This window comes from Cyprinus carpio, chromosome B10, assembly GCF_018340385.1.
Source record: "Cyprinus carpio isolate SPL01 chromosome B10, ASM1834038v1, whole genome shotgun sequence".
NCBI classification, from domain to species: Eukaryota; Metazoa; Chordata; class Actinopteri; order Cypriniformes; family Cyprinidae; genus Cyprinus; species Cyprinus carpio.
The window spans coordinates 3319448-3342148 of NC_056606.1; the positions used below are offsets into that span (position 1 = coordinate 3319448).

At 36.0% G+C, this 22701-nt stretch overlaps 1 protein-coding gene across 1 annotated transcript; it reads right to left on the reverse strand.

The window, feature by feature from the left end:
* Positions 1 to 5589: 5589 nt before the first annotated feature.
* LOC109104632 (methylglutaconyl-CoA hydratase, mitochondrial-like) lies at positions 5590 to 21619 on the reverse strand. The gene is made up of 10 exons (XM_042731972.1): positions 21362 to 21619; positions 20968 to 21035; positions 20504 to 20591; positions 19887 to 19973; positions 19399 to 19491; positions 18078 to 18134; positions 8348 to 8535; positions 8229 to 8264; positions 6654 to 6890; positions 5590 to 6184 (listed from the first exon to the last, which is right to left on the reverse strand). Exons 1-10 carry the CDS (start codon positions 21558 to 21560, stop codon positions 6107 to 6109), a joined length of 1131 nt encoding a protein of 376 aa, XP_042587906.1. The 5' UTR covers positions 21561 to 21619; the 3' UTR covers positions 5590 to 6106.
* Between the last annotated feature and the right edge of the window lie 1082 nt (positions 21620 to 22701).

Consider the following 22701-nt stretch of genomic DNA (forward strand, 5'->3'; position numbering starts at 1 on the left):
AGATTCCTGCCTGAAATGGAAGCTCATAAGTGACTGATTTAGAATGCGCTTAATTGTCAGCAACACTGTAAATAACACACAGGGCATTTTTATTGGATTAAATGATATTTAGAATCAACGCTTGAATTGCTTTGTGCTTTGTCTCTCATCTTGGATACATTTTTTTTTTTTTTTTATCTTACTGAGCTTATGGAAATCCTTGGGATTGCCTTCACCACAAAGGAACCATGTCTTAAAATGTGGCTAAAAGAATGTTACATAAGTTATAAGGCAGCATAATTATGCGTCTGTAGCACACAAATTATGCCTCAACATGATCAGCTCAGTAGGATTTGGAAGATGGATCCTAAGATACACTCATGTTTAAAAGTTTGGGGACTTTAATATTTTTTTAAATGTTTTCAGGACACTAAGGCTGTATATATTTACACAAAAAACAGTAATATTGTGAAATATTATTTCAATTTTAAATAACTCTTTTCTATGTGAATGCATGTTAAAATGTAATTTATTGCTGTGATGTGCAGCTGTATTTTCAGCATCATTACTCCAGTCTTCATTTTATAATTTTTTTTATGATTTATTTCTAATATACTGATTTGCTGCTCAAGAAACATTTCTGATTATTATCAATGTTGAATACAGTTTTATTTGTTTCACACAGTTTCTTTTTTTCATATTTTTAAAGAAATCTTTGGTTATGAATAGAACAGTATTTAAAAAAAAATCAATAAATAAAAACTGACTGACCCCAGACAGTAGGGTATGTGTTGTCACATTTATTTAGTTCAACACAATAGATTTCCAGTCATACCTTCAAGATATACATTGTGTGATCAGTTTGTATGAAATCTGTGTTAAAGCATACTGTGCATTGGTTTTGATTAAGAATGGAAATAGACTTAAATATCCTAAATAGTTTAATTTGGTCTCTGTGGAAATACATGTGGCGTTCCAGGAACTAAAAGCTATTTCTCTCAGGGAGATCCGTTTTCTTTCTGGAACGTTTTCAAAAGCTAAGATGAATCATGGAACAAGTTGAGCTGTATGATGAGAAGTGACACACAGACATCTCACATCTGCTTCTTTACACTCCATTAACGCACACAGTTTCATACTAAGTTGATTTGGTCAAATGCTTTTTATTATGTGACCAGCTTTTACCACCGCGAAACAGTGTCAGGTTTGGTCACACAGGTTTTGGAAAGTGAAGGAAGGCCCCTTTCCACATATGAGCTCTGCTTCGGTTGCTGTGCCCGTGACCATGGAATGAACTGCTGGCCACATGCTTAAACGAGAGGAGAAGCAAGCAAACACATGATGCAAGGCTCCGAGCATCTCTCCGTGCAACAGCTGGGGGTCCAGACTTCATGAGTTTTGGAGATACCATCTCCTGAACACACACGGGAACAAATGGACAACCTTCAGTCAGATTTTGGTAATTTTAACGGTTGCTTTCAGTGGTGTATTTCTGAAAACATGCACCGCCGTTTGGATGTTATGCAAAACACTTTTCTTATCAGTGTGTAGAAATGAATGCTCACGCTGGCCACCGATGTGTGGAAACAAGCAAACGTTTATAGGTCTGTTTATATCCAGGAAGGAATGTGAGCCATGTTGTCAGCGTGGAGGGGAGGTTTAGCACGTAGGCTTGGGCCTTAAAAACGCCTTTCCCTCGTCTCCGCAAACCACCCGTGTGTGTGAGGCAGCTCTGGGCTTCCCCTAACAACTTCCAATGATTGTTTTACCATACAAAACCAAGCCAAGAGTTCCCAGTGCACTTCAGATAATGGAAGGGCGGCACATAAAAGCTCTGAGAAAAATTTGTTGAGGAAGCCTCAATAGTAAAAAAAATAAAATAAAAAAATGCGACAAACGTTCATTTCAAAACAGTTTACCACACATTACAGGGAAGGTGATGGAAAATGTATTTATTGTAAAACAAAGCCACCATACATGGCCTACAAATATACAAGCCAAGGTTTGCATTAAAAAATATATGTGTGACCCTGGAGCACAAAAGCAGTCAAAAGTAGCATGAGTATATTAGTAGCAATAGCCAACAATATATTGTAAGGGTCAAAATTATCATTTTCTTTTTCTTTTACGCCAGAAATCATTAGGATATTAAGTAAAGATCATATTCCATAAAGATACTGTGTAAATTTCCTACCATAAATATATCAAAACTTACTTTTTGATCAGTAATATGCATTGTTAAGAACTTCATTTGGACAACTTTAAAGGTGATGTTCTCAGTATTTAGATTTTTTTTTTTTTTTTGCACCCTCAGATTCCAGATTTTCAAATAGTTGTATCTCAGCCAAAAATTTGCCTGTTCTCACTAACCATACATCAATGGAAAGATTATTTATCCATCTTTCAGATGATGTATAAATTTCTTTCAAAATATTAACCCTCATGACTGGTTTTGTGGTCCAGGGTCACATATATATTATAGGGGTGACATACCACATCTAAACACACCTGAAATCATGGATACTACAGTTAAACCGTGGTAACTACAAATTAACCATGGTTTTGCTACACTTACTATAGATTACACATGGTATTTGTAGTAAAACTGTGGTTATACAAATGGTAATCAATATGCAAATAGGCAGTTTCAAAGTGAAATGTCCAGTGACGTTTAAATATCTGGGGCGTGTCGCTAAAACGACACACCCACATCAAACCCAACCCTAAACTTACCTGATAATGTTAATAATGACTGAAACCTTTTATAACAGGCACTTCTCATGTTTATTGCCATTTTATAAATCACTTGTTGTATTCCTCAACTGTTAGTCACTTTGGATAAAAGCATCTGGCAAATGTAAATGTGATATAAAAATATATTTGCTGATGTATATGTGACGCTTTTAAAAGGAGGCTATCAATTTTCAAAGCGGATTTACATAAGCTGATGTAATGAGGACATCGTGAATACTGCATCTTATGCACGTATGTCTGAGATGAGATTTTTATAAACGTGTGCTCTAATTAACTGGCAGTTTTCAATTGACAACTGAGACTAATAAATACAGCCGTCACATTACACTTACCAAACACTCAGTCATTACAGAAAAATGGGTCAACTACATATTGCACAAATAGTCCTACATTTAAGAGCAAATCTGGGACACTAGAACAGACCAAACATTGCTGTATACAGCAAGACACCTTTACATGAGGTTTGAAATAATCATTTCATTTCAATTGTCAATATCACACCCTGCTGTGATTTGTTATACCACTGATATTAAAATTGATATAATTGATAATATAATAATTGTGTGGCATATAATGTTTCTGAAAAACTTTTTTGCGTTTTTTGTGTGATGTTTATGGTTTTTTTGTGTTGTTCAAATTTTTTTTTATTAATATTCTTAAATTTAAATTTGAATGACACATTTGGATCCTGACTGCTACCAGGAACTAAACAGGAATTTAAAAAGCATTCCAAGTCCAATTGTGAAGGGCGCCCAGTCTTTACTGAAAGACGCTTGACAAAGGCAGTTGTTGGCTGTTAAGTCGAATGATCTGAGATCTGTCATCAAGGGTGAGCACATTCTTGCGGCCGACACAGGTGTGGTGCTGCCGACCTTTTCAGGGGGTGATTATAATGAGGAATTGATAGCTGGAGCACATGTGAAGACATGCTACACGTTAAACCATTGGAATAAAGGCTCCATTGAGCACAGGAATGTGGGCTGAAGCTGTCTACGATGTGGATGTGGTTCAAATTCCTGAGCCGCCACCACATTTTGCAGTGCTGTCATCAAAGAAAAAACAGGCTGGAAGAAGGAACTCTAGAAATGAAGGCTTTGAGACAAACCTCCCAAAAGCCTTTGAACACACAAGAAAGCATGACATTTCCTGCTCAATACTTCAGAAATCATCTCTGCACTACTAATACTATTAATTCCATGACTAATAATTGCAATGTCTAATCTTTCAGGATCCTATTCACGTGTTTAAATTGTTGATTTATCAAGTTATTCTAGATTGCTTAACATCTGAGTGTAAAAACACAAGTGAAAAAATGTATACCCTAAAAAACTAATTTGTAAAAACAAAGTCATATTTTTATGACTGAAACTTCTTACATATGCATTTTGTATATATACACACACACACACACACATCATTCTACAAAAATGGTATGGAATATAAAACAGTCCAAGTGACATCAGCATTAAAGTGGACATGAGCCAAAGCTGAACATATAATCTGGGGTGAGACATACAGCGGCAGTCATGTGCATTCCTGCTGTGTGTACATTAGATAAGCATTACATCATTACATCAGTTCTCAGAATGCAGCAGCAGTATGGTGTGGGTGAAACAATCCCCCATCAGCCCCTGGGGTAGCGTTCCTGTCGGCTGACACAGCAGCTCTTGCAACAGTCTGGGTTTTTTCCTCTTTTGCAGCTGAAGCTCAAATAACAAAGACTGTAAACCTCCACCCACAGCTGTAATATTCTATTAGGGTGGCAGTTAACATTTTTGAGCGCTAAAAAAAGCCCTGAAGCTAAATAAGGCTTGTTTCTGCTAAAGTGATTTTAAGAGGTTTTAACAGCTTCAGCACTTCTCGTAGCTATTGGCATCAGTGAAATGATTGCAGAGCTTCTGGGAATGGAGCTCCTCTTAGGTGTGACCCTCTGTGCCAATGTTACAGAATAATTGTGAAATATAAGTGTTAATAAAATTTACACACTGCTTAAATGTGTCTAACCAAAGTGACATCTATTGCATCATGTATCTGTAGTGTTTCTGGGTCCTTCAGAAGCATGATAACTGTGGTCAGTGTTTTTGACATGCAAATCCCTTAAAATAAATAAACATACATACATACACACATATATATATATATATATATATATATATATATATATATATACATATATATATATATATATACACACACACACACACAGTTGTCAACATTTGAAGTGGATCAAAACCTTTCATCAAAGTTGTCCTAAAACCAAATCAATACCCGTTTTTGTCTTAGGACAACTTTGATGAACTTTTTTGCTCCACTTCAAATGTTGACAACTATATATATATATATATATATTTTTTATATGTATATATATTATATGTGTGTGTGTGTGTGTGTGTGTGTGTGTGTGTGTGTGTGTGTGTGTGTGTGTGTGTGTGTGTGTGTTCAAGTTTTTGATTTATCAAGTGATTCTTGGATTACTGACAAGGCAAAACAATTTTGTATGACTAAGCGAAATGCAGAACACAATTTTATTTCTGCTTTTTGATAGTTAGATAAAGTTACACAAAAATAAACACACACACCCACTTACATTCTTGTTCTTGTCATACGTTTCCTTGTTTTGACCATTAGCATGAATAAAGCTGTTTTTTATGCCAGTGATGACATATATACACGTTTTACTGCCTGATATTAAACCTATAAAGAACAGGATGTAGCTGTAAGATAACATGAGTAAACACCTTAATGCAATACTCACTTGGAGGAAGTGAGATAAAGGTTATATTTCAGTACTTATCAGCATTATCTTGGAGCTTTTTCCATTTTGAATGGATTTGTTGTTGAATGACACAGAGTATGTATACGTCTTAAGGCTTTATTGCATAAATTACAAATATTCCTAACAACATTTTTTCTAAAAACATTACCCTTAGGGCAAAATCTGTGTGGATGTTGACTGGAATGCTTACATGCACATGTTTAAAGTGAAAGCAGCTTTGATGCACCTACCCAACCAGATTTAGTATGGGTTACATGCTCCTCAGAGCGGACACGTCGTCAATAGAGTAATGTACATTGTAAAAGTTACCGTTTTGTGTTCATTTGAAATGCACCCAATTTTATTTTATCAGATGAGAATGAACAGTCAAAGACTCTTTACATTACACAAGGAATAGTTAGAAAGTTCACAACAAAAGGACATACAATGCAAAAAGAAGTTGGAATAGCTTTCATCTTTCAAACATTTCAGCTCAAATCCCCACAGGTTTTACTATCATCAGCGCTCTAAACATATGCAACACTCTTCACGAGACTCGCCAACAGTGGCAGACGATTCAGAAGGCAGCAGCTTGTAACTGGGTTGTTTAGGCCGCAGTTACTCGCCCTGATAGCGAGGAGGACGTTTCTCTTTGAACGCTTGTAAACCTTCCAGCCTGTCTTTGGTTGGGATCACCTAGGAGACAACAGAGTCGCAGATATCAGAGGAACGCTGAAGCTGTGCTTCTTAAGAGCTAAATATAGTGGCTTCCTGAGTGATCTAGGCCAGCGTCTGCTCTCTTCATGAAGTGTGTTTTGTTAACACTTGAAATGGCTGATGCATAGACTTATTATATAAAACTAAAGAACTGCATGCATTCTTTTGACATACTTAATTCTTGGACATTTTGGCAGGAGAAACAGGAAAGGGAGGGGAAACAGAATTGGGAAAAGACCTCAAGCTGGGACTTGAACTCCAGTAAATTTGTCAGACTGCCGCCCACATGGAAATGACTCTTGTAACGTTTAATCATCATTGTTAAAATAAATGACTCAATGTTGAAAACAAATGGGGTTTTTATTTCTGGAACCCATCCCAACAATATAAGATCAAAATTGTAGTTTGATTCTCAAGATTCATGGAAAGGTTGATTGTGTAAACAAACCTGAGCATAACATGCCTCTTCAATAGCTAATCCGGTCTTCAAATCCACCTGGAACAAATCAACAACATCATTCACCAGTCTTGCGTCATCAGCTGACATTCGCAGACTGTTTATATGAACCACAAATTCCTGTATTAACCTGATAGAGAAAGTCTGAAATGACGCTAAATGCGCACACAACACACTTTCTTTTCTCCTTGTAGCTGTAGGAACAAACCAAAAACGTGCAAGAGCTCCTCATGACAACAAAGAGACCTACTTTTGTAAAAAACATAAACATATGAAGCCTTCATTAGAAAAAGAACTGAATTTTAAGAAAATGCCCTTTGGCATTAGCAGCTCAATAGAGCTCTTTCTGTATGTAACTACTAAAAAAAAAAAGGTCAGACACAAAGAAGCTATTTTGCGTCTTAGTGAAGAATTGTTTTTTTCAACCCAGGCTCATTGGAAATAACTGTATGTGGCAGCATTAGTGCAAAATAATTTTACATTGCTACTTGCAGGTTTCACTACTCCTTCAAAGTGAAACATCAGGTGAGTGGTGCTTAAAGCACGTTCAGTTTTATGCAAGACAGAATACTATAAATCTGGCAGAGTTTTATTACAGTACACATCATGGCACTTCTGAAACAAAATGTCCGGTAATTGGTGATAAATGTTAATCTGGTGTATGGTGTATCGCTACACTAAACCTAAACGATAGTGTTAACAAAAGCAAATGTGAGATAAAAGTGAATTTGCTGAGGCAACCATGCTGTTTTAGACTGCTTCTACAAGTCTTTGAGCTCTTTAACTTGTTCGTATTTCACAGGACTCGTATTTAAGCACTTCACATCACAAGTACAATGCTTTACCAGGTGCGCTACTGAGCAATTTTACTTTTTTAGAGAAGCGATTCATACAGAGCTGGTTATGTGAGGGAAACAGCAAAATGCATGGTTTCACAAATCGTGCACTATGATAAAAGGGTCTTGAGGACATAAACCCGTGCAAGGAACTGTACGAAAATAAGTCTTTGTTTAATAACCTGCCTATGTAATCATAACTTGTGTGATAAAAGAATAAAATCTGTTGGTGCTTTACTGGCACTAATGTTCATTTTAGCTGGAAATGGAAGTGAATTGTATTTTTCCAATGCCCTTATCTTGGCTATTCCTCTTTTAATGACTTCAACAGAAAAGCTGAGGAGGTATCTGCTCTGTTAGGTCACTTCCTAAGGGACCTGGGGCCTGAGGGACCTGCGGTGTTGACAGGCCGGCCTCTGGGGTCAAGGTAATGTCGTGAAGCAGACTCTCTCTTTGGTATCTAGGATGACAGCTGCCCATGACTTCACATACAAACACACTTTTAATGGTAAGCTTATACATGATGAGAAATGAGAGAACAGCACAGCGGTTTATCGTATGCATCATAGTATATCTGTTCTGATAGGTTTGCTTACAGACAACACAATATAAAAATAAACATATCTTTTCAAATAGAGGAGATAATGTTTGTGATACCAATGGCGGTTAGATTTAAATTTTTAATATTAAAATATTTTTTCAAGTGGAGTATTTAATGTTTTTGATGGTTGTTTGGTTTATTTTTAATTCGAATTGCAATTGGCCCCTGCAAGAGAACAACCATCAAAGCTTCATTAGAACAGTGTGCACTAAGAAACCCTCTGAATGGAGCAGCACAAGTGTTTATACCTGAGGGATGAATTCACGAGCCAGATCCAGAGCTCGCAGATACGCCGCATCTCCAGTCTTATTCTGCTCCACAGCGTGATTCACCAGGCCAAGACTCTTGGCTTCATCCCCGCTCAGCACCCGCGCCGCAAATATCAGCTCTTTAGCTACAGACACTCCTACAGTTCGTGGCAGACGCTGCGTTCCCCCTGCAGCCAGAACATGACAAATGTGATTCAAAGAGCCAGTTATTCTACTAGACATGTTATTAAAATCTGTGACTGGGAATCACACTCTGAGCAAGTCTGATTAAATACATACATAACGGTGTAAAAGTTTGGGGTTTGAAAGATTCTTAAATGTTTTTAAGGACGTCTACACTTAGTATGTACTCGCACTAGGCGTTTTGAACTGTCAAACGCCCAGCCGAGCTTTGGCCCAACCGGTTGGAAGAGGTTTGGCCAGAGCATGGTTCAGTTGAGATCAGGCATGGTACACATGTAGTGTGAGCGCTAACCGTGCCCGAGCACGGAGCAGCTACTATTTTGTGTGCACTACTTTTATCATTATGAATGCAAACATATTCTATTACTGCAAGGGCTGCAATGATAAATTGATGCAGAATCTGTTCGTGGATCGTTTCTGAGATCTTCCGAATGCATCGCGATTCTCTCTGGAATTGATTCTGAGCTTAGATTTTAACAGCGGATTGCACTCTTCTCTAGTTTTTATCCGCACACTCAAATGCTGATGAAGAAGAGAGCTGAAGAGCGCTTGTGCGTGCGGCTGAGTCTGTAATTTCACCTCGGCTCAGAATGCTTTTATGATGCTAGATTAATGTAAACCTTTTTGAATTTTATGAATGATTATTTTAGGGTAAAGTAGGGCTGCACAATTAATCAAATTTCTAATCGCAATTACAATTATGGATGCCACAATTACATCAATCGTTCAAAGTCTACTTATGTTATTCTGTGTGCTTAAGATGCGTTTCTTTCTTTCTACATGGTATCTTAAAGGGTTTTCCCATTATTTTAATTTTAGTTTTAGTATAACATTATAATACCATTCATATTTTTACTTTTTTATAATTTAAAGAAGAAACCAATCCGATGTATAGTTGAAATTTGAGGCATAATACTACAAAAAAAGCACTTAAAGTTTTTCAGTTAGTGTGTTTTCAGTTTGTTTATTTTCATATAAAAATACAGCATGCAGTTGCATCAAACAATGGTATAAACATCATTCAATGTAAATTGTGATAATCTTTATTAATAATCGTAATTACAATTTCAAGGGAATAATCGATAATTATGATTTTTGTCATAATTTATAATAGATTTTGTCATAATATATTTTTCCTGCAAAACAATAAGAAATGCCGCAAATTTTGTAAAAAGCCGCAGCAAAATCTGTCATTTTAGGCCGCAAAAATCCCTTGAAATCCTGGAGGGACTGGTAATTTCAACTGAAACAGGAAGAGAGGGTGGGACATATCGAGCAGCCCCGCCCCCTTTTTAAAACAGCCAATAGCGTTTTTTTTATATCTGCCCGGGCCAGAGCTGGTGAGCTCGGTAAAGCTGCATTTGACAGCCACAGTCTAATAGATTAGCCCCTAGATTCAATATGAAACTCTTAGTAAAACTAAATAGTGGTCACAATCATGCTGAGGCTGTTTAGTCATAAAAGTTTTTAATATATGCCGACTCGTGCATATGATCCGCTCCGTGCGACTCGATTATTAAATGGAAAGAGCACAGTTTGTTTATATGAAGAGATTTCTTTTATATGTATTATTTATTATTTTATTTGGGATTTGTTTAAAATTTGTAATTTAGTGTTGCTATTTCACATATTTCCATTTTCACAAAGAAATGTGCAGCATTTTGACTGAGAAATAATAAAAGATCACCTTTCCATTTATATTTTATCTTAAATATCATTTTGGTTAAACAAAAAACAATTTGTGAGAAAATTGCACTGTAAAATCAGTATCATGAATCGTATTGCATTGTGACTTGAGTGAATCATTACAAAATTAAGTAAATAATGAAAACAGTAATATTGTGAAAAATTATTACATTTAAAAAGAACTGTTTTCTATTTTTTTCTATATTTTAAAATGTAATTAACTGAATTTTCAGCATCATCAGCATCTCACATGATCCTTCAGAAATCATTCTAATACGCTGATTTGAAACATTTCTTATTAATGTTGAAAACAGTTATGTTGCTTAATATTTTTATGGTAACCGTGATACAATATTTCAGGATTGTTTGATAAACAAAGCATTTGTTTGAAATGGAATAGAAGGCATATTTCTAAGGCTGCATTTTGTCAATTTTCTGATAAAAAAATAAAAAATAAAAAAAAAAAATAATATTTCTTTTTTATTTTGGGTCAGATATAATATTTTGATTTCAGGTCAGTTCTGACACAAGAACTGTCTGATCAGCCACATTAATCATCTGAGAAATGCATGTTTAATTCACAGTTGCAACAAAAGACTGCATCTCAACGGTGCTTAAGTCCACCTCTCCAAATACCCAGAAACTCTCATGTGATCAGTGCTTGTTGCACACATTGAAAGGTGTTGGTCTTTCACCGTTGCAAGACAATCTCTCATGATACTGACTCACAGAAGAGGCTGAGCGTTAGAAACACCTGTCTCAGAAAACTACCAAACAAAGCTAATTGTTTTATGATAAGTCTTTAAACTGGGTCTTACAAATGATTGGCACAGTTTATTGGCTGCACCCATGTTCCTAGGAGCTTTCATTTATTTCCGATTTGTCAACAGACAAATGAAGGCACAAGGAGAGTGTGTGTCGATGAAAATCTGAACCTGCCCAACCCGATAAGCATGACTGGCTGTGATGTTTTTAAACAATAGCTACAATCCTATCTATTCAACACCAGGAAATGAACTGCACTGGAAGTATTCATATGAAGTATGTTAAACATTTTACCGGTTTAGCTACTCTAGGCATGACGAGTATTTAGAAGGAAAATTTGATCCATTAAAGTTTTAGTTACATAAATTCAGTCTGTTCTTCAAACAAATAATGATAATCACGTCTGCATTCCAATTAAAAAATGCCACTGGTTCAAACTGGTTTCCTCACGTGGCATAACTGAATGCAGTTGCATGGGACAGAGAGTGAGAGATACAGTAGGAGATACTGTATGTAGCCTAAAATGGAGAAAGTTTCTGTGGATGGGAGGATTATCAGTGAATGATTCAAATTTAAGTCTGTTCCTCATATTATCGTCTGGCTTCAGAAGAAGAGCAGAGAACAATTTAAATGGACCAACTTTATGGTTCTTTCTATGGTGTGTTTTTATTTATTGCGTTTTCACAGACACTAATTATTGTTGTATGGAAAATAGCTGTTTGAAGATTGAATATGAAAGAAAACACCACAACATAAAGGTTTGGATAAACATGAGGGCGATTAAATTTTAATTTGTGTGAATTTCTTTAATGAGTCAGGGATGCACATAAGTGGTGTGCAGGTGCACATGCACGACCAAAATAATTATGAAAAATAGTACAATATAATACAATAGTGTTATTAATATACATGTATAATATTTATTATTTTGTTTATTATTTTATATATAAAAAAACAGGTAAAATGCAATACTATAATGGGTCACACTAGATGCCGTGCGATCACCAAACCAAATCTCCAGGTGCTCTCTCATGTCTGAAAAACTTAAGTGCACCCTGATTAGAAGTCATTTGTAGGTTGATCTCCTGAAGAGTGTAAACACACTAGGGCTTTCTGCAAATCCACTTGGTGCCGTGCCACTATTGAAATCAAGCCACCTTTAACTCAAAAAAAAAAGAAAAAGAAAAAATTACACTTTGAAGCCTCCATTTATATCTATCTCCAATTATAATCGTTGAATCATGAAACTTTCTTTGGAAATGTGCTGTTTTGGCATGTTACTGCAACTTCTGAGTTCTCTGACATGAATTCACATAATCAGGCCATCTTTTGACTCCGTTGCACAACTCTTACTCAAGCTCTTGTGTGAAATATGTTTACACGTGAAAGCGCAGGGACGTGTTGCATAAGTGCTCACTAATAAAGCAGTTCCCAGCCCTCCATGGGCAACTGCCAACTCACAGTAGCAAAAAAAAAAAAAACAAGAATAAATCAAAGTGTTTATGCATCTAGGGCACAGCCACACCGACTGACTGTCTTTCCAGTTTGACTATACTTCTGTTCATTCAGATGACCACAATATATAAATACAAACATGAGCAATGATGAGACCGATCTAATTATATTCCCATTTCATTAGCCATCAACGTGAACTATCAATTCTCAGAAAACAAAGCAAAGCAGGTTGATTTCCTGAAACATTGTAGAGCTTTTGAAAACCTGTATGATTTTTTTTTGTGTTTTTTGCAATTCCATTTGGAACTCAGGAAGAAGAAGAAAAAGGAGGGGGAAAAAAGCATTTTGAGTGCTTATCTTTGAATCGTGACTCTTTTCGTTAGAAATTTGCTGTTTTGGCACGTTATTGCAACAAGGACAGGTTCCTTTCACATGAATTTTAATCAACCCATCTTTTGACTCTATTGCACAACTCCTACTTACCATAAACAACACAATATGCAAATACTGCCGAGAACAATAAGACAGATCTAATTTTACTGCAATCTCATTTCATTAGCCATCAACTGTTTTTAACAAACAAATGTGTATCTGTGGCTTTTCAATGGTTTATTAAATATTATGATAATCCCTGATGTTAGAGAAATACAGTAGTAGATCAAATATACATGTTGTAGATTAAACGCTGTTCCCAATACGAGTGGATTTGCTACGACTAAACTCAATGACTTGAGCCGGTAACAAACAACACTGTTATGCGGCAGAGGTTTCGCAAGAAATTCAGGGAAGTTCTTGCATCACATCAGTCCTGGCTAGTGAGAAAGTGGCCTTTGCCTTTATACAGCACATTTACAACAACAACAAAAAAGAAGATTACCAGAAACAGAGTCAACACGCTGAAGAAAGACGGAGGGCAGAGAGTGTGACAGAGGTTAGCTCAGGGTTGTTTTGCAATCGGTAAGTGTTACACATTGCATTCCAAGAAACCAGAGCGGCCATCAAGAAACAGCGTCACAGTCAAACATGTGCTGCAGTTCTTCTTGGAAGGGCTACACAATCCTTACAGCCTTTAATCTAATCTTGTGCTATTTGACAGGACTTACAGACTCAACATGCATGGATCATAAGACTGTGATCGTTCTTCTACTTTCAAATAACATGTAAATGTTATGATTGAACCTTATGGTTTTTGCTTTACTTTGGGCTTTTTTGAGCCCATAATAATGGCCTAAATTCTGAAAAGGAACTAATTTCTTTCTACATTCAAATTATGGATCTCATTCATAAAACTCAACTAACATAACTGTGTTCTTGTTCTTATATAAATTGCTACGTTTAGTTCGTCACAATTTACAAAACAAAAAGCAACTGTTTACATAGAAATCATTCTGCTTGTGTTTAATGAATGAGGCCCAATGTTTGCAAGCAAATAATTAACTGTATATATTTTAAAAAATGTGGTTACACAGTATATACATTTTGACTCACAGTATGCACACATTCTTAACTACTGTAATTGTGCAATGTCTCACAAACTAGTGCAATCAAACGATTAATCACATCCAAAATAAAAGTTTTGTTTAAATAATATATGTGACCCTAGACAACAAAACCAGTCATAAGGGTCAATTTTTCAAAATTGAGATTTATACATCATCTGAAAGCTGAATAAATAAGCTTCCTATTGATGTATGGTTTGTTAGGACAATATTTGGCCAGGATTCTGAGAAAATCTGGAATCTGAGTGAGCAAAAAAATCTAAATATTGAGAAAATCACCTTTAAAGTTGTCCAAATGAAGTTCTTAGCAATGCATATTACTAATCAAAAATAAAGTTTTGATATATTTGCAGTAGGAAATTTACTAAATATCTTCATGGAACTTGATCTTTACTTAATAACCTAATGATTTTTGGCATAAAAGAAAAATGGATCATTTTAAACCATACTATGTATTTTTGGCTATTGCTACAAATATACCCCAGAGACTTAAGACTGGTTTTGTGCTCCAGGGTCATATATGTGTGTGTACTGTGTATATTTATTATGTATATATAAATACAAATACATAAAGTATATATTTTGAAAATATTTACATGTATATATTCATATAATTTTTATTATATCTAAATATATATTTAATATACAAACATAACATATTTTTCTGAAATATATACATGCATGTGTGTGTATATATATATATATATATATATATATACTTACACACACACACATATATACACAGACACATATACACACACATACACACACAGCACACACACATATATTATATAAACAAAATCTTTTATTTTGGATGCGATTAATCACGATTAATCGTTTGACAGCACTATCACAAGCACATTTAAAGGTAAAGATATGATTCAAGTGTGTCTTTCAACACCACGGGAAAATAAAACATGAACAAGCACAAACAAACATCTAACACTCCACCCCATTTATCTGGTATCACTGCATTTCGCACAATTTAAAAGGTGTGTCAGGGATGTCATATGGTTCACAAACAAAAACACACGCCTCACATGTCTCTCCTGATACACAAGGCCTATATACTGTACTACCGGCCTGAACTGACCTTGTGTTCCTGCGCATTGCACACGTAACGCACTCATTCCCAGCACAGGACAGGAAGCATGAAGAACTATGAAAACAAACCATTGAACTGATCTTCCCACAGTAAGGCAGCCAATGGATTTAGTGAATTATGACTTCAAGAAAGCTCATCTAAAAATTCAAATTGTATGTTGATGCATTAACTAACGTTAAGTAATAGGACCTTATTGTAAAAAATAAAGAAGGTGAATCAAGATTGAAGATAATTGTTTTCACTTCTAAAGACATATGTGACCCTGGAGCACAAAAGCAGTCTTAAGTCTCTTGCTGTATATTTGTAGCAATAGCCAACAATACATTGTATGGTTTAAAATGATCGATTTTTCTTTTATGCCAAAAATCATTAGGATATTAAGTAAAGATCATGTCCATGAAGATATTTTGTAAATTTCCTACTGTAAATATATAAAAACCTAATTTTTGTTTATTAATATGCATTGCTAAGAACTTCATTTGGACAACTTTAAAGATGATTTTCTCAATATTTAGATTTTTTTAGCAACATCAGATTTTCATATAGTTGATATAGTTCATATAGCCAAATATCATCCTATCCTAACAAATACATCAATGGAAAGCTTATTTATTCAGCTTTCAGATTATGTATAAATTTCAATTTCGAAAAATTTACACTTAAGACTAGTTTTGTAGTCCAGGGTCACATATTACAGCTACCCTCAGAGGTGTCCTGTTTTAACCTCCATGTGATTTCATATTTGTTGTGATATTGTGTGGACCAGTGATAAACAGAGACGGTTTAATCTGATCTGTGCAACAGTCCTTCTGAAGAATCTGGGCCAGGCTAACTAAAGCATACTGAGGTACTGAAAAGTGGGTCAGTGGATCTGTCATTAACTCACTCATACTTGTTTATTATAAGGGATGACTTTTCTTACTGTAGAGTTAATCAGTAAGGAGATTTTGATATTTCTTTAGTGCTGTTAGATACACTCACGAGTGCCTGGAACTACTTAAAGGGACAGTTCATCTAAATTCTGTCATCATTCACTCACCCTCAATTTGTTCCAAACCTGTATGAGTTTCTTTCTCCTGCTAAACCCCCAAAGAAGGATAATTTGAAGACTGCTGGTTACCCAACATTGCTTTTCCCCATTGGCATACTGATGTGTGCTAAAGGCACGTGGCCATGTGATTTGTCAGTCCGGGTGTGCATATTCCTTGCTATTCTGACCCCACTATGTGCTGAGTCACTGGAAATGAGCTTCATGCTGTGAAGAGGCTGGCATGATTAAGTCAGCCACAGGCTATGCTCCCTTATACTCTTTAATTCAGTACCCATAACTGGACATGTTGAATTATCAAACACTACTCAAACAACTCAAGACTTTATGTGAAAAATAGCAATATCCTGTGCTGTTTTGCAATTTTCCAAATGCTACCAATCAAGCACGCTTTGGTAATCAGGGAGCCAATTAAATAATTATCTTTGGAGCAGCAAGCAAGCATTACATATTATCAACAGAGCTCTAAAAGGAACATGCCCTGACTCCATAAAGCAGAGGAAAACCACCGCAGGTCTGAAGTACTGTAATTCAACCAGAAATCACAGTTCTGACATCATATGGTCAATGGCCCTTATTCCACACAATAATAGGTCTCCAAAACCTATACACACAAAACACAATAAAAGAACCTTAATGGGGTCATGACATGAGAAATTAAATTTGAAATTAATAAAATAATTTTAACTGTTTTTCCAGGGTTTCTCAGCCTTATACAGCTCTGACTGTTGTGGCGGATGCCAAAGCTCTGGTGACCTATTTTCATCCTGAAGACAAAACCCCCTTTGGCTGCAGGTCAAGCCTTGAGTGATAACCTCAATGGCTGTCTGGACCAACACTACATACTGAAACTCACATACTTTCCAACTCAACCACATGTACCAAGATAGGGAACTGGAAAACATGCCACAGGTTTAGCCTTCACCCAACAAATCACAACCACAACAAATCTGTCTGCTGCAGAATAGTCCGGTATCTTATGAGCTACAGACGTCCCAAAAGTATTTCGACACTTGAGCATTTCTAAATGATTTTGTTATCTAATGCAGCGACATCTGCAAACACACAACGACATTCTCTCGAAAAATCACATCCATTTTCTTTGCATTTTGGCAATGTCAAGATGATTTTAGTGAACTGATGAACTCAGTCGCCCTCAAGTTCAAACAGGTGTAACCAGAGGTATGTTACATTAAGACAACCACAAAGCATCCACATTCTTACTCTAGATTTTTTAATAGTACATAATTATAATATACTCTTGAATTTGGAGCACAAATCTTGCACTGTGAGGTACTACAACAGTTTGAAAATCTGTGAAAATCACTTAGAGGCACGTCAGAAATATTTAGTTCTGCTTCTATTCTAACTTTAGATAAAAAAGCTACATCTGAAACAAAACAGCAACTCCGGGAAATGATGCAGAGAAGTTTTAAAGAAAACGTGTCTTTGAATAATCATTTTATTGTGTTCTGATTTCCTTTTCCTGGCAGTTGGAAGTATTTGGCCCAGTTTGTTATTATGAGATACAAGCTGGGCTCCAAAACTTAGTAAGCACATTTTTTTTGATATGATACACAAGTCTCATGATATGATTCAGTAAAAAGCGATGCAAAAAGTTTCTAATTAAACTTCACTGAAACACTTGACACAAACTAAATTAATTTTATTGCCTAAATGACTTGCTGTCTACATTGACACTTGCCTGTAAGGCAGCATACTAACTGAGAATCTCTGAATGGGTGAATCTGAATTCATTCAATCATTTGCAGCGAGATCATAGCACTGTTCTTGCTCACTGTACACTTTTTATGGCTGTTTAGTATGTGAATATCAGCTTTGGTTTAAACCAGTGCCAAAACATAAAAAGAAGAAGATAAAGAAGAAACACAAAAATAAAGAAGACAACTGATCACACAATTCTTAAGAGTTTCAGAAGTAAATACAAATACAGAGAAAGGCACTTACCAGCGCCTGGGATGATGGCTAATTTAGTCTCAACTAGTCCCATCTTAGCAGAGCTGGCTGTAAAAGAGGTCAAAGTGTGGAGAATCCGTTAGACTATTTGATAAATCTCAGAAGACCCTGAAAAATATGAATGCCTTCAGAAATCACACATTTTAAATCAGGTAAACAGCGATAAAATGATCAGGTGTGATGCATACAATACAATAAATAACACAATACTCATCCTGACTGTGCTCCAATTAAAAGACATTTTATTTTATCAATAATTAATACTTTAGAGATAATTAGTTACTTTCTTGTGACACTGAACAGCACATACTGATAAATAAACTGATCAACAAGTGAAAGCAGTTTAATTTGCTTTGGATTAAAAAACTTCCACATGCATAAATGTAAAAATTCAATTTCACAAACAAGTTTTTTTTTTCTGTGCATTAAATACGAACCGTTATGTTTAGTTCCCACACCTGTCGAAATACTCAACGGCAGACAGTTTCTTTCACAGTTTGAAACCATGAAAACAATTTCAGAGGCATCTGAAAAGAACACTAAATAATTTGTGTGAAAGCATAAGGTGTGTGATGCACTCGAAGAAGTGCAGGAGACCTGTTACAGCATCATGCACAGATTAAATCTAAATCTGGGTGTGAGAGGAGAACGCACGAAAGAAGCCATCTGCTATCTGACAGCGTAATGAAGAAATGTTAATTCAAAACTCTGAGTGAGCCAAGATACACTTAAAAAACCATTAAAGGGGTCATGACAGGAGAAATCAAATCTGGCATATAAGAGGTCTTTGTACGATTAAAACATTCTGCAGGTTTCATAGCTTAAAATGTTCTCCTCGTTTTAAACAAAGCATTTATTTAATCAAGCCCCGAAAACGGCTAGTTTTGGATCTGAGGTGCAGGGTGATGTCACCAGTCATTTGCATAAACACCGCCTCCAGAGCAAGACATCGACCAATAGTCTTCGTCTCACCATAGGCCCCACCCACTGGCATTCAGTGGCTTATGGCTGACATATAATTATATTGACTTTTTCCACATTTGTTTTTCTTTTTTTTTTGTGCAAAAAACTTACATTATAAGTAAACCTCAAGGAACATATTAAAATAAAAAAAAAAAATCCCACACTTGTCCTGATTTCCAGTGGAGCTGAACTACAGTATAACCAGCTTGAGTACCTCTAATATGGATTTACACTCGAAGCATGTGCCCATAATAATTTTCTGTATTTAATAAAAAATCATTCCTTTTGAGCTGTGTGAATGATACAGCTTGTGTTCATATAAAGTCATGAGATGAAGCACACGTTCTACCTGCCACTCTGATGTCACAGGCCAGAGCCATTTCAAGACCTCCTCCAAGAGCCGCCCCATCAATGGCTGCAATCGTCGGCATGGGAAGAGTACCTAAAACAGTTCAACAAAATGCCTGAAACTGGATTAACCATTAAATGAATAGTGAAGTTCTCATGTCAACATCTTTCTAATTTGCAGTCAACTGTTGTTTGTTTTTAACGGCTGAGCTGATCTCTAGAGAGCAGGGTTTCCATTGGCTGAAATAATGAAGCTGTAATAACAAGCAATGACAGCTAATAAAATGTAAAATACATTACCCATTTATTAATAATTAAATGAACTCTTCAAAACATTATTTATCTCTGCAACTGGTATTTACAATGACCTTAAGCATAATGTGACTGTATGGAATTCTCTAATGGTGCTAACTTATAAATATTAGCTGTTTGGTTAAATAACTGGCAATATCAAATACATTTGAGGAACACCTCAGTGGTTTAACTTACCAAGTTCTGTTATTAGTGTTCTTGCTTTAGTAACGAATGGTCCTACTTCACTCTGCTGCATCTTCGCTCTTTCTTTTAAGTCTGCGCCTGTTCAGACAAACATGTTTTGATGGGCAGTTTTGTTATTTTTGTTGTTGTGAAAGAATTTGAAGATTTTAGTTTTTTTGTTAGTATGTTTGTATTATTGAAATTGTGAGGAGATGGGAATTGGTTGTCAGATTTCAAGGCATTTTTACTTCAGATAAGTATATATTTATCAAAGCATGGTTTAATCAGAATGTAAAACTATTTTAAGTTTGATTCTACATTTGCATGCTCTTTTTTTTATGTGTTCAAAATGCATTTTTGTTATGCAAACTGGATTCAAGTCAATGTTCACCAAACTGTCGTATGCAGCAGATGAAATTTTGCATTAACATTTGTATAAACGGCATGAAGTTCAGTGTCACGACATCTTAATTATGTATGATTCCCAACTTCTTTTGACTTATCAAAAATGTGTGCAACCACTAATGTCATTCCAACAATACAGCTGAATGTTAGTGTAACCCACACAATCCAGTCATACCTTGTAAAGTGGTATACAATTTGCATTAAACACTTCGCTGGCTAAATACCTGCGCAGAATATTCCAGGCACCATACTGCACAAAACTACAGTACGCACTTTGTTGTCCTTCTTCAATGACTCGAGAGCTTCTGACATCTAGCAAAAACAAAACAAACCATAAAAAGGGGGATATTATCGCAGAATATTCCAGGCACCATATGTAAACGCTGATAGTTGTTCCTAGTATTTTTAGTTCCTTCTAATGCATTTTATTTAACGATATTATGTATGTCCTAGTTTAGTTCCTTATGATAGTTGTTTATCGGTTGGACTGTTTCATACTGTTGCATTTTTATTTTTTGCATCAAAACATTTGTTTTTAGAGAGTACAGGTAATTCTAAAGTACATCTAAGAAAAAAAACCTTCCTCGGCATTTTTTTTTTTTTTTTTTAAGTATTAAGTAGTCACGTAGTGGTGGCCAAGAGTGATTAACTATTACATTTTGACAAGTAACATTGTAAAAATACTCACCATTGTAACAAGGTTTTTGCTGATGGCATTTTTAGATTGCGGGCGATTAATCCCCAAAACAACAATCCCTAAAACACAAGAACAGTTATACTACAATAAACAGTTAACAAATTGCAAGAAAACGTATGAAAAATCATGACAAAACAGACCCTTGAAGTGACAAGAAAGTGTAATATTATATGAACATTTAATAATATTGAGAGTATTGTGCAGATTTGGAAACTCAATTCTAAACTCATTTATTAAAGACTAATGACAGTTTGTTGCAGTAGCAGGGCACTGAAACGGTTAAATAATGGGGCATTATGTGAGAAGCTGCAGAGTACGTGTCTGCATTGCACATGAACCTGCGACACAAACTCTGGGATCAATCATTCACTGTCTCGTGCTCTACCTGAGTCATCACCGTCCAAGTATCTAACGATAAGGTCATCTCCAGACTTAACGTCGGAGCTGGACAGTCGCACACAGTGAGGCGCTCTCTTGGTTAGAAACGCGCGCAAAACACTGTCCGATCTGCAGACGCCGCTGATAACGCTTATTTGAGATCGGAAAGGCAGAAGCAGCGCTCTGCACTTCACTAAAGCAGCCATGCTTCTGCTTTCCTTGACTTTCAACTCTGAACTGCGAGTGACGTGTTTGTTTCAGGTCACGTGCCCGCGGTTACTCTGCGGAGGCGGGGTTTTAATGAGAGAGCTTTGACCAGACGTCATGATCTTTAGGTAAACTAATACAGCATATCAACGATCGAGATCTTTATCACTGTCCCAGTATATCCCGAAAATACCAGTACAAAACTGCATTCCATTTCTCCGTTCTTTGTAGTGTATTACTACAGCACAGTGTACTTCACTACTAGGGCGGGGAACAGAGGCCAGAGAGGAGAAAATACTGTAGCAGGCAGAGAACAACAGCTCAGTGTGTTCACGATGGTCGAAATATATGAAGACAATATTGAATTGGGGGTATGGGGTTATATTAAAGGGGTCATATGACGTTGCTAAGAAGAACATTATGTTGTGTATTTGGTGTAATGGAATGTGTTTATGCGGTTTAAGAAAAAAACATTATTTTCCACATACTGTACATTATTGTTTCTCCTCCATGCCCTGCCACGCATTTGGATTTTTACAAAGCTCACTGTGACGTAGTGAGGTGTATGGGATTGGCGTGTTTATTCACAAGCCGTTGATTAGGATGCCTCAAGCGTGGACGGAAATGTTACGCCTTTATAAACTGTGAATATCCTTTTTGAGTTTGAGACTTTAGTCCTTTGCAACTTTATTAGACTTCTTCTTTATGTGAAAGCCACCAGTGAGAGTGAAGTTGATGTATTTCCTCAGCGACACTCCGGAAGAGACGAAGGATATCGTCCTCTTTTGAAATCGCATCATTTTCGCTTTCACCCCTTTAATATCTCACTGAAAGAAACTATACAGTGAGAATAAATGTTACTCCTTCTTTTTGCGTGAACATGGCTATGCAAATCATCCCACACTGTTAGAGATGTCGCCGTTTAAACAAGCCGTTTTAGGAGGGCAGCGTGGAAGTCTTAAATTTTATAAAGAATATCTTTTTGAGTTTGAGACTTTACGCTTTGCAACTTTACAGGCACTTTATGGAAATGTTTTGATGGCTATAATAGCATTTTCTTCACCGTATAAATTGTAAATTCTATGGGTGTAGCTTCCGGTCTCATTTGCGTCCAGCTATTTTTAGATGTACAAAACAGTT